The 13473-nt window shown below is 36.6% G+C and overlaps 1 protein-coding gene across 12 annotated transcripts in view; it reads left to right on the top strand.

Moving 5' to 3' along the window:
* Positions 1 to 13473, top strand: part of EDIL3 (EGF like repeats and discoidin domains 3) — an 818524-nt gene that overhangs the window by 753518 nt on the left and 51533 nt on the right. For all 12 annotated transcript variants that reach the window (XM_055563384.1, XM_055563418.1, XM_055563390.1 and 9 more), the window contains one exon: positions 4205 to 4360. In XM_055563384.1, the coding sequence (XP_055419359.1) occupies positions 4205 to 4360 (156 nt within the window). The remainder of the gene's footprint in view (positions 1 to 4204; positions 4361 to 13473) is intronic.

The raw sequence follows: 13473 nt of genomic DNA, 5'->3' as shown, positions 1-13473 counted from the left end.
CCCAGAATTACTTATTGTTTTACTGTTAACCAAGTTTTATATACCATTATTATGTCCTATATATTGTTTTGCACACATATTAACTCATCTAATCCTCATAATATCTGTAAAATACTAATAACAGGGCTGTTCTCATTTTTTCACATGAAGACATTGAACTGTACAGAGGTAAAGGAGCTTGCCAAAGACATATAACTAGTAAGGGTAGTGGCTGTTCGTGAACCCAGGCCATTCAGTTCTGCTAGAATAGACTGGGTCTCACAATCACATTCCTGAAGATTGGAGCAGATTTTTAACTAGTTGCACCCCCAGTAAAAATTGTTACTATAATGATATATAATGATATAATGATATTTCCTTGACCAGTAATGTTGTGTAGCAAGAGAAAAGCAGCTACCATTTCCTGCTGTGATGCTCTGCAACATCCTTAGCCATGGGTTGATTGTGTCCATTGAACATACTTAGGAAGCAGTTCCAGCTCAGTCCAGCAAAACTTTATTAAGAGACCATTACACGTTAGGCACTTTTAACACAGATTTGGACATGAGGTGCAGTGCCAGCCTACCCATGTGCCAGCTTAGTGCCCTAAATAACTTGTTGTATCTCAGCCAAGCCTTGGGAGGTGAGGATCTAAAATAGCAGAAGCATGTTTGGAGTACAACTTTAGCTCAAAAACTCTGTGAGAGGGCAGAGTGGTCCTGGGCCAGGGATAGGCATAGGTCCAAAATAGAGGGCTTCTCTGGAATCACCCTGCATGCGGAACACAAGAGTGATATATCCTTGCAATGTCTCCGAGTAAAATCTGTACATCCCTGTAGCAGCAACCTCATGTGAAGTGTGGGATGCTGGTTATTTTTATGCGGAAAGAAGGTTTGCTTAGGCCTGGTATTCTAAGTTTATAATGTAACAAATTTTAGGACAAAATCCAGCTTGAAACAGATTGCTGACTATTTAAATCTGAGGAGTTGACTTAACTGGAATAAAAAAGAAAAACATTTCTTGATCAGAAAAAAAAAAAAGCTGAGAAGGGGAGCAGTTAGACTGGGAGAAAAACAGATCTGTTAGAAAGAGCCAAGACACACAACTTAAGGAGAAAACATCTCCACCCAGCAGGAAACCGTGACTTTAAGAAATACTGCTGCAAAAGATGCTACAAGATTCCTCACTGCGTCATCTTAGCTCAGGACTTAACAGACATTTAGGCACTGAAAACTCCACTGGAGGTTTTTTTATTCTTGTGACAGTTTGAGTTCTTGTGTGTTTACAGCCTTGATGACAACACAGTGACTCAGAGCTGTAAGATCTTTTTTTTTTTTTTTTTTTTTTTTAATTTATTGTCAGCAACATTAAGAGCACTTTGAAGACCAGCCACTCTGCCTAGATGTTTCTGCGCAATTAGATTTGGATTTAGGATTGCAATAGCAATCCATTCAGACAGCTAAAGAACAGAGAGGAAATGAAAGTTTAAAGACAGGGCTCTCCTAATATTGTAAAGCCTGAATTGTTTTTTGTTTGAAACTTAGAGTGCCTTTATGCTTGATGAGTGTGGCAAGAAAGCTTTTGAGACTCTTCAGAAATTTCTGAAAAAGAGAATTCAATGAGATCATTGCATGAGAGTCCATGCGTGTGGTAGAACTTCGACTCAGAAAGGCAGGTTTGAATCTGGGGTCCTCCCTTTACTGACCACTGATCTTTGGGTCACATGTTATGTTAGCTCCATAGGCATCTGTTCTCGCTAAAGTGGAGATGATACCCTACCATACAAGAATGTTCAGAGGAGTCATACCACAAAGCATTTAGCATAGCATGAGGCAGCAACAGTTCTCCTTCCCAGGATATCATAATTTTGCCATCCTTCTTTGCTGCAGGACACACAAGATGTTTTAGGTGACATAATATATTATTTGGAAAACAGCAACAACAAATATTTTATATTTTTTATAAACTTTCTAGAATACTTTAAGGCAGCATTAGGTGGTTTTCTGTCTTAATCCATTGTGCAATTTGAGCCTGATGTCATTAATGAATGTTCCAAAAAGTGGACAAAAAGCCCATGTGAATTTTTAGAAATATATTCCTAAACCAGGAAACACTGGGAACTTTTTCATATCCTTCTTGGTAAGCATCTATGTCACTAAATATGGTCTATTCAGTGCATTCTCCTTAGTCCCCTCTTCTTAGCCATGGCCTTTGTCTGACCCATGACTGTCTATTTGTGGCTCTATACATCTCTCAGAATGGAGAAACTGAAATAGAAACAGGAGGTCAGAGTGGTTGAAAGCCACAGAGGTCATATGTGGAATGATGACAGTTGAAGGAGATAAGATCAAGGATATGCCACAGTATTTAGTCATAGGAAGCAGGAAGAAGTAGTAGGCTATTGTAGGAATATAGGAAGCTATAGATCAAAGAACATTAAGACAACAAATGGTAAAGGTCTTATAAGAATTGTCCACATGGAAAACAAAATTTCCTATAATTTTTCTGTTAATTAGCATCATAAGATATAAGAAAAGATGCATGAAATAGAGAACAAAAAGGGGAAAACTAAACTATTCAGTGTTATGTAGTCTTCTTTGATGAAAATCACCCCTATCTTTTGCATTTCAGTGTTGCATTTGAAGAATTTAATGTTTACTAAGTCACAATGAGTCTTAAGCCCTTTAATAAATATTTTGCAACAGTGAACACATTATGAGTACAGATCCCACATGCCATCGAAGCATATTTTAATTCTCTCTCATTTTTAAAGAACACTTGACTTCCTCAACAGTTTTAGGATTGTAACTTTCTAAAAGATGATTTTCAGTGGACAGTGATTACTATTTGTTGTCGTTCAGTTACTAAGTTGTGTCCAACTCTTTACAACCCCGTGAGCTATAGCAATCCAGGCTCTTCTGTCCTACCCTATCTCCTGGAGTTTGCTCAGATTCACATCTATTGAGTCAGTGATGCCATCCAACCATCTCATACTCTGCCACCCTCTTCTCCTTTTGCCTTCAATCTTCCCCAGCATCACAGTCTTTTCCAGTGAATCGGCTCTTCCCAGCTCTTCCCGTCAGGTGGCCAAAGTATTAGAGCTTCAGCATTAGCAACAGTACTTTCAATGAATAGTCAGGGTTGATTTCCTTTAGGATTTACTCGTTTGATCCCCTCACAAGTCCAAGGGACTCTCAAGAGTCTTCTCTAGCACCACAATTCAAAAACACCAGTTCTTTAGCACTTAGCCTTCTTTATGGACCGACTCTCACATTCGTACATGACTCCTGGAAAAACCATTAACTTTGACAATATGGGCCTTTGTCTGTGACTTCTCTGCTTTTTATGCTGTCTAGGTTTGTCATAGCCTTCCTTCCAAGGAGCAAATGTCTTTTAACTTCATGTCTGCAGTCACCATCTGTAGTGGTTTTGGCGTCCAAGAAAGTAAAATCTGTCACTCCTACTTTTTCCCCTTCTATTTGCCATGAAGTAATAGGACTGGATGCCATGATCTTAAGTTTTTTGAATATTGACTTTTAGGCCAGCTTTTTCACTATCCTCTTTTCACCCTCACCAAGAGACTCTGTAGCTCCTCTTTGCTTTCTACCATTAGAGTGATATCATCTGAATTATGAGGATGCTGATATTTCTCCTGGTAATCTTGATTCCAACTTGTGATTTATCCAGCCTGGCATTTCACATGATTGCTATTATTCAGTTATTTATTACTGAACCAATTAAAATTCATGGAAATGGGGTTGATTTTTTTTAAGTTTAATTATGAAACATCAAATATTTTGTGATGTGATCACAACTGCAATTTTATTTTTATTATTACTGAAGTGTCCAGTAAAGTCAGAAAATTGAATTATAAGCACAAACTCTGGGAGAAAATGATCAATCTCAAGAAGGTCAGCCTTGCCAGTTCTGTACTATCTCAGTTACACAAAAACCACACGCTAGATGAATCAACTTAATACAAAATTAAATGGTAGAATGAAATGACTGCTCAGAGTAGTTGTTCAAATTTTAAACTAGTTTTACCCACTGGCATAATCAAAAGTACAACCCAATAATAGACTCAGTCATCTATTTCAAAATACAAATAATCAAGTGGATTTTTGGCTTTAGTATATATGTTTCTTAATCTCCTGAGTTCAGAAGAATTACAAATTTATGATAGACTCTATTGTGGCATTTAAATGATGTCTTTTCTTTTTTGTAGGTGGATCTTCTAGTCCCTACCAAAGTGACTGGCATTATCACACAAGGAGCTAAAGATTTTGGTCATGTGCAGTTTGTAGGCTCCTACAAACTAGCTTACAGCAATGACGGAGAACACTGGACCGTATACCAGGATGAAAAGCAAAGAAAAGATAAGGTAAGTCATTCTGGTGATTTAGGACACGCAGAAGTGGAGGAGCAAATTGTTTAACATTTTTAATTTCCTTGATTCTTTTGATAATTAGGGATTGTAGAATTATAATTAGAAGTGAACAGATTTGATTACTAATTCATTGTTTCTCGTTCAGTTTCTTTGTGTCTTAATTTGTAGATTTAATTTTTTGAGCCATAAAATGTTTTAATATTAAAATAATCAACATATATTTGTGCACCTAAACTGCACCATAAAGTCTCTAATTATTTTTCAAAAAGTTCTTAGTGTGTCGAACATCTTTTCATAGCATTTGATGGTCTGAATGTCTTTGGGACCTTGGAGAATGAAAGTGCTCAAGGAAAATATCAATAGTTAATTGGATCAGATGTTAAAATATGGCCTTACATTAATGAAATTGAATTTGTTGCTTAGACTTTTTGTGCAAAGAAATATAGCTTTCTGAAGACGTCAGTAGAAATGAAATATCTTAGTTCAGTGATGTGGGGGGAAATATAATACACTTTCATTCAAGTTCAGCATTTCTGGTTTAATAATGATTTTTTCCATTTTCTGTAACACCTTTATTTCCTTACTGTTGTTTGTTATTAACCAATAGAAAGGTTGGGGATATCTTTCTCTCTTCAAATATCCAAGGTAGAAAATTTAATTTTCCCAGAAATACTAAGACCCAGAGTGGCTATTTCAGTCGGTCTACAAAGTCTGAATTAAGTTAACAGGAAATTCATTTTAGGGGAGATGTGTTTTTAGTTTTAGATTATAAAAACCACAATTACTTACCTTTTAATATCTCAGAACATGCCCATTTAGCATCTCAGGATAGACACATTCACTTAACATCTCAGAAAACACACATATTTTGAGCTTTAACATCTCAGAAATTGGTGTATCTCAATATCACAATTTAATTGGAAACTTATTATTTTCTAGAAGAGTATAAAATAATGGCATGTTTTATAATCAGAGGCATCTTCAATTGAATGAATATTGAATATTTTGTAAAATGTCTTCAAATTTTTTATGTGTAGACAAATATCTGCTATAATTTATAGCAAATAACTCTTTCAATTCCCGTTTTCACCTTTTACAGTAGGCATTTTTATGTGTAAAGAGTGAAAATATATTCTGTAAGGTGTAATTTTTCATAAATTATACAGTTCTTAAAATTATTTTTAAGGTAAGTGTTCTCATCTATAATCCATGTAATATTCACTGAAAAGCATATATCTGTAATATTAAAATCCTTATGTAGTCCGATTTAGGGAAGAGGTATAAACCATTGTGCTCATGAAGTATTTCATTATCTCCATTTATATTAAGCATATGATTTAATTATTATTTGTGAGTAATTTTTTAATTTCATTAATTGATATATTGGACATATGTGTATTAATTCATTTTATTTCATTATCTCAGTCTAAAATGTACATAAAATTTTGGTGTCAATTTGGCCAAGTGATTTGATAGTGTTGTTCAGGTTTCCTATATCCTTACTGATTTTCTATCTACTTGTACTATTAGTAACAGAGACAGCAATGTGAAAATCTCCAACCTTAATTGTTGATTTCCCTATTTCTCCTGGCAGTTATATTGGTATTTACTTCATGTATTTTGAAAGTCTGTTAAAAAAAATATATGAATCATTAGGGTTGTAATGTGTTTTTGATCAAATAACTTTTATCATTAGAATAGGACCTTCTTAATTCCCCGTGGTATTTCTGCTTTGAAACCTACTTTGCTTCTGTCCGTAGAGATACTCCAGCTTCCTTTTAATTAGTACTGCATTAGTATATGTTTTTCTCCATCTTTTTGCTATTAACTATTTCTGCTTTGTATTTAAAATGCATTTTTTTCTATCCAGCATAAGATTTTTTCCTTTTTTCCAATTCAACTATCTCTGCTTTTAAATGGAGCATTTAGACCATTTGTGCTGGATATGAGTATTGAAGTGATTGGGTTTGAATCTCATCTTGTTATTTATTTCCTATGTGTCTCATCTTTTCTTTCATTTTTTTCCTGTTTTCAGCCTTCTTTTGAATTAATTGAATTTTTTTAGTGATTCCATTGTGTTTCATTTTTTGACTTATTTGCCATAACTTTTTTTTTTAGTGATTGTTTTAGTTTGTAATATACATATAAATATGACAGCTGGCTAAACTCAGCCAATATAAGTGGTTTTAAAATCAGATTTAGCTGTTCTGTTTTTAATATTATAGATTGGTACATTGAAGAAAAACCTTAATAAGTTCACTATTTATTACCAAAGGAAGCAACTAGCACCAGTAAACCAATAAGCATAGGAATGCTGCAGTTACTGTCAGAATAAAAAAATACCTTCTGTACAAGAAGGAAGTATAGGGAGTAAACATCTCCATTCCTACAGAGAAAGGAATTTTATAAAATAAATGAGAAAATGGATTGCATGTGTTCTTTTAGCACTTGGAAATACAGGCATCTTACACACACACACACACACACACACACCAATCAAAGTATGTTTTTATATTTATATGTATGTGTGTGTATATATATATCTCTCTCTCCAAGTAGTTGTGTTTTGTGTTGGTATTACTATTAATACTAGGAAATTAAGTATAGTTTCATATATTTATAGAAGTGTTCTTTTTCGTCTTTCAAGAGGTCCTACACAACTCAGCAATTAACTTTTCTGAAGTTGAATAAACCATCTTCTCTTGATTCTTATTATTTGTATCTTGTTTTCTGTGGTTACTTGCCGTAAGAGGAAAAGGTCTTCAATAAATTCATTTCTTACAAGTATAAATTCAACCACAAGCTTTCATTCAAATAAATATAATAAATGAATGTTTCACGGCAAAACATATGCCTGTGAAATGTTTTATATATGCACATTTCAAAGGAAATATTCACGAAAGTTACCTATCTTGTTATCTGTTTTTACCCAACACTTCCTCTAATCAATTTTGGGGGCTATGGATGAGGAAGTCTAATGTAGATCTAGAAACAGGATTAATGTCAGGAAAACAATGACAAGGAAAAATTATGTATATGTATAGAAAGAAAGAAAGTGAAGTCACTCAGTCGTGTCCTACTCTTTGCGACCCCATGGACTGTAGCCTACCAGGCTCCTCTGTCCATGGGATTTTCCAAGCAGGAGTACTGGAGTGGGCTTCCATGGTGCCCCAGCTGGTAAAGAATCCACCTGCAATGCGAGTAGACCTGGGTTCAATCCCTGAGTTGGGGAGATACCCTGGAGAAGGGAAAGGCTACCCACTCCAGTATTCTGGCCTGGAGAATTCCGTGGACAGTCCATGGGGTCACAAAGATTTGGACATGACTGAGCGACTTTCAGTTCAATCAATTCGATGTATATGTATGCTGCTAAGTCACTTCAGTCGTGTCTGACTCTGCGCGACCCCATAGACTGCAGCCCACCAGGCTCCCCCGTCCCTGGAATTCTCCAGGCAAGAACACTGGAGTGGGTTGCCATTTCCTTCTCCAATGCATGCAAGTGAAAGTGAAGTTGCTCAGTCGTGTCCGACTCTTAGTGACTCCATGGACTGCAGCCCACCAGGCTCCTCCATCCATGGGATTTTCCAGGCAAGAGTACTGGAGTGGGGTGCCATTGCCTTCTCCTGTATATGTATAGGAGTATCTAAATATATGCATGAATGTGCCTGTGTATATATGTGTATGTGTGTACAGATACAACAAAAGTTACTTGCAGAAACAGAGATGCCTTGTTCTCATCATTAAAATGTCACTTTCTCATTTACCTTCTCTGAGCTTTCTTAAGAATTGACTTTAGTATTCTATTTTTGAACAAAATTCTACATTAAATCTTTTGCTATGGAGCATGTGATAATACTTCTCTCAGTACAATCCCTACATTCTTATCAATATTTTTTCTTTCTAGTCTACAGTATTTTCTAACATTTAATTTTGTATTTCTTTCCAACATGGATTCAGATTCTTTCATTTAAAAGTCAAATGTTCCTTTGCTCTCATGAAAGTGACATTTGTTTTTGTACTCTTGGAGCTGTTTTACTGCAAATTTTAGCAGGAAAATTGCAAAATTTGACAGACACTTTCTGTATTTAATTTTTAAGGTTAGAAGCCAAAATAACATAATAATAAATTTCAGGAAGAGTACTTCTATGGAAAAAGTAGAAATGAAAATTGGTTTTCTCAACCAATGTATTAGTCATAATATGGTTTTTAAGTAAACCTGAATTTACACCATGGGAGCTTTCTTCTTTGGGAGAAGGAAAAAATGCTGGTAATAGTCTATTTTGTCTCTCCCCTGAAATTACACTGTTTTTTAAAAAAACATAAGTTAAAAAACTGCAACTTCATTCTGGGTTTTCTGTAAAAGAAAATCCAAAACCCTGCTTTTTGTTGGTTCTTAAAAAGATGAATTCTGCATAGTCATCAAGAACTATTCTGCAACTTGGCGAACTCTCTAATTCAGTAGTTACCAAAATTTCCTGATTGTAACACTCATGGGAGAGCTAGTTAAGAAACACAGTTTTCTGGGCTCTGCCTCATACTCTGCAGGGAGGCTCTGGGAATTTAAATGTTTACAGAAGCCTAAGCTAATTTAAATAATAAGCAAAGATGACTCTAATCAATACCAAAACTCAAATTAAGCTTTCAGAACTAAATGCAGTTTTGTATTTTTCTAATGAGAATGGAACTTATTCCTTAGGACTTTGTTTGGCCTCTAATTTGTCAGTAGAAATCAATATGAATTGGTGCTTCCAAAAGCAGGTTTAGATTTTGATATGTTTACCAGTTCTCTTATGAACACCAGAAAGTAACAGGTACTAGTTTTAAACAAATTTTACATTTAAATATATTTAAGTAGTTAGGAATACAGATTTTGTGGGAAAGCATCTAGAAGAATGTGAAATATGTGTTCTGCAATTATTGTCACCTCCATGCCATAAGTAAGGTGGCGGGGGGTGGATGTCAGAATATGACACAGTGGCTCAAAGAACTCTCAGCCTAATAAGGAACTCAGGAAAGATGGAAAAACTTTGATTCATTCAGCTTATTTTGAAGAACCAAAATATCCTCTACCCAGTGTATTATCTGATAAAACAACTCTAGGAAAGAAGTAGCACAGATGTCCATTTCAAAAAGTTTGTGACTCTCCAATAGGAAGAAGAAAAAAAATTCCTGGTCTGTCCCTCTTGCCTTTCTTTTCTCAACTCAGTGTGAAAAAGAGAAGCAACAGCACAACAGTCCTTATTAATACAGCCTGCAAATCTGTATCGGAGAGTATATTCAAATCTGAGAGTAATTACAAATGCCGCAGGGCATGCTCTCTTTCCTGCTGATGCTAGCACTCCCAGGTAGCTGGAATTAAATTTGAATACTTAAAGCCTTGAAAGTCCAGCTCATCAGTGAAGCAAACTGAAGAAGACATCATTCCAGCAGTCAATACCCATGCTGTTCTTTTGAAATTGATTTGGACCACAAATTTAGAACCTGAAGAATGCCTAAGTGCAACCAAAAGTGGAGTCCAGCTGCTTGCCACTGGAAAAAAAAAAAAAAAAAAACAGTAAAGAGGCAAAGCTGATGGAAAGGAAAGTTTGCTTTATTTTTGATGCTGGTCCAAAGGCCAACTCCTGCCCTGACGATCAGATGACAAGAGCTTTTCTAGATGGGGGGAGGAGGCTACATGTAGAAACAATAGTCAACTCTTGACAGTTGACTTGAAATTGGTCATTGGTGACCTGACCAGCATCATCTTGATTATTTTAGGTACAGTTAATCTTCAGTTCTGTGTTTGGTTTGTTCTCATTTCCTTGAGGCCAATTCTTGGAATTGTGGCAGCTTATGTCATGGCTAGTGCGAGTTTCAGCATCTCAAAGACAGCTCATAAGATATAGCTCAATATTATCTATAGCCCTTGAGAAGGAACTAAAGGGCTATAATTAATGACAACATTATTAGTATTTGGTCTCTTTTGACTATTTTCCTTTGTTCCTGTATTGTCTCACTTCTGATTAAACTTAGCCTTGGGCTAAAGTTTTTCCACAGGACAAAGCAGGCAGAGGACATGAGGAGTAAGGAAAAGAAGGTCCTGCTTCATTTCACTAGGAAGTAAATAAAGGAATCCTCAGGGGCAATCAATGGGGAGGATGCTAGCAGGAGAAAACGAAAGGGGTGAATTAGTCTTTCAAGGAGGACCAGCTACATGTTTTGGAATAGCAAGATCAAGGGCAATCTCTCCATCTTGCATGGACACCCTTCGTCTCATTCATTCAGAGTCCTCTTGCTGTATTCAAACAAGGCAGGAAGGGAAAGAAAAGCTGATTTCCAAGGATTAATTGACTTCACAGAAAACACTTGAATTTAAAAATAGCAAGTGACTTGTGCCCCATTTGCTAGAGATTCGTAATATAGACTCAGTAGTGTACTTACTCAGGGATCTGGTGAGTGACTTAATTGGAAGTTAAAGAGACAAGGATATAGTTTTAGCGTTGTCTGAATTTAAGGACAGTGTTATTTAAATAAACACCATCTGGTATCAGCTGTTATTTACAATTTTATCTGCTTTCTTCCCTTGTTGTAATTCAATATTATGGGACCCAACTACTATATAGTTGGTATAAAGAATACAAAATTGCCTATGTTCACATAAATGGGGGTGTTATAGGATTTTGAAACTTAGGACACCACCTGAGAATATTCAAATTCTGGCAGAATATAAAGTTCAATGATGAGCTCACACTTTTAAATTTTAAATTGTATTAAATATCTCTGCCCAGAAGTAGATGTAGATCAGTTCAGTTCAGTCGCTCAGTCATGTCCGACTCTTTCCGACCCCATGAATCACAGCACGCCAGGCCTCCCTGTCCATCACCAACTCCCGGGAGTTCACCCAAACTCAAGTCCATCGAGTCAGTGATGCCATCCAGCCATCTCATCCTCTGTCGTCCCCTTCTCCTCCTGCCCCCAATTCCTCCCAGCATCAGGGTCTTTTCCAATGAGTCAGGTCTTCGCATGAGGTGGCCAAAGTACTGGAGTTTCAGCTTCAGCATCAGTCCTTCCAATGAACACCCAGGACTGATCTCCTTTAGGATAGACTGGTTAGATCTCCTTGCAGTCCAAGGGACTCTCAAGAGTCTTCTCCAAAACCACAGTTCAAAAGCATCAATTCTTCGTTGCTCAGCTTTCTTCACAGTCCAACTCTCACATCCATACATGACCACTGGAAAAACCATAGCCTTGACTAGAGGAATCTTTGTTGGCAAACTAATGTCTCTGCTTTTGAATATGCTATCTAGGTTGGTCATAATTTTCCTTCCAAGGAGTAAGCATCTTTTAATTTCATGGCTTCAGTCACCATCTGCAGTGATTTTGGAGCCCCAAAAAATAAAGTCTGACACTGTTTCCCCATCTATTTCCCATGAAGTGATGGGACCAGATGCTATAATCTTTGTTTTCTGAATGAGCTTTAAGCCAACTTTTTCACTCTCCACTTTCACTTTCATCAAGAGGCTTTTTAGTTCCTCTTCACTTTCTGCCATAAGGGTGGTGTCATCTGCATATCTGAGGTTATTGATATTTCTCCTGGCAATCTTGATTCCAGCTTGTGCTTCTTCCAGCCCAGCATTTCTCATGATGTACTCTGTATATAAGTTAAATAAGCAGGGATGACAATATACAGCCTTGACGTACTCCTTTTCCTATTTGGAACCAGTCTGTTGTTCCATGTCCAGTTCTAACTGTTGCTCCCTGACCTGCATGTAGATAGAGGGAGGTAATAGTTAATGTTACAATTCCACTTTTAACGCCATAAAAACTTCATGGAATTAAGGGGTTAAAAGATAAAAAGTTCAGTTATTTCAATATATACACTAACTGTAAAATTCAAGGAAGCCCTCTAATTCCTTGTTGTTGTTGTTCATTCACAAAGTTGTGTCTGACTCTTTGTGACCCCATGAACTGCAGCACACCAGGCTTTCCTGTCCTTCACCATCTCCCCGAGTTTGCTCAAACTTTGTCCATTGAGTTGGTGATGTCATCCAACCACCTCATCCTCTGTTGCCCCCTTCTACACCTGCCCTCAATCTTTCCCAGCATCAGGATCTTTTACAGTGAGTCAGCTGTTCACATCAGATGGCCAAAGTATTGGAGTTTTGACTTTAGCATCAATTCCTCCAGTGAATATTCAGGGTTGATTTTCTTTAGCATGGACACGACTGAAGTGACTTGGCAGCAGCAGCAGCAGTCTGTTCTCTTTGATGTTCAAGGGACTCTCAAGAGTCTTCTTCAGCACCAAAATTCAAAAACATCAATTCTTTTGCACTCAGCCTTCATTATGGTCCAACTCTCACATCCATACATGACTACTGGAAAAATCATAGCTTTGACTATATGGATATTTGTCTTGTCAGCAAAGTGATTTCTCTGCTTTTTAATATGTTGTCTAGATTTGTCACACCTTTTCTTCCAAAGAGCAAGCATCTTTTAATTTTGTGGCTGCAGTCACTATCCACAGTAATGTTGGAGCCCAAGAAAATAAAACCAGATACGATTCCCACTTTTTCCTCTTCTGTTTGCCATGAAGTGATGTAATCTGATGCCATGATCTTAGATTTTGAATGTTGAGCTTTAAGCCTGCTTTTTCACTTTCCTCTTTTACCCTCATCAAGAGACTCTTTATTTCCTCTTCACTTTCTGCCATTAGAGTGGCATCATCTACATATCTGAGGTCATTGATATTTTTCCCTGCAGTCTAGATTCCAGTTTGTGATTAATCTATCCTGGCATTTTGCATGATGTACTCTGTATATAAGTTAAATAGACAGAGTGACAATATACAGCCTTAATGTATTCCTTTCCCAGTTTTGAAGCAGTCTATTGTTCCATGTCTGGTTTTAACTGTTGCTTCTTGACCTGCATACAGGTTTCTCAGGAGACAGATCAGGTGGTGTAGTATTCCCATCTCTTTAAGAATTTTCCACAGTTTGTTGTGATCCACACAATAAAGGCTTTAGGATAGTCAATGAAGCTGAAATAAATGTTTTTCTAGAATTTCCTTGCTTTCTTTGTGATCCTTCAAATGTTGGCAATTTGATCTCTGGTTCTTCTACCTTTTCTAA

This window comes from Bubalus kerabau, chromosome 1, assembly GCF_029407905.1.
Source record: "Bubalus kerabau isolate K-KA32 ecotype Philippines breed swamp buffalo chromosome 1, PCC_UOA_SB_1v2, whole genome shotgun sequence".
NCBI classification, from domain to species: domain Eukaryota; kingdom Metazoa; phylum Chordata; class Mammalia; order Artiodactyla; family Bovidae; genus Bubalus; species Bubalus kerabau.
This window is presented reverse-complemented; position numbering and strand designations above follow the sequence as displayed.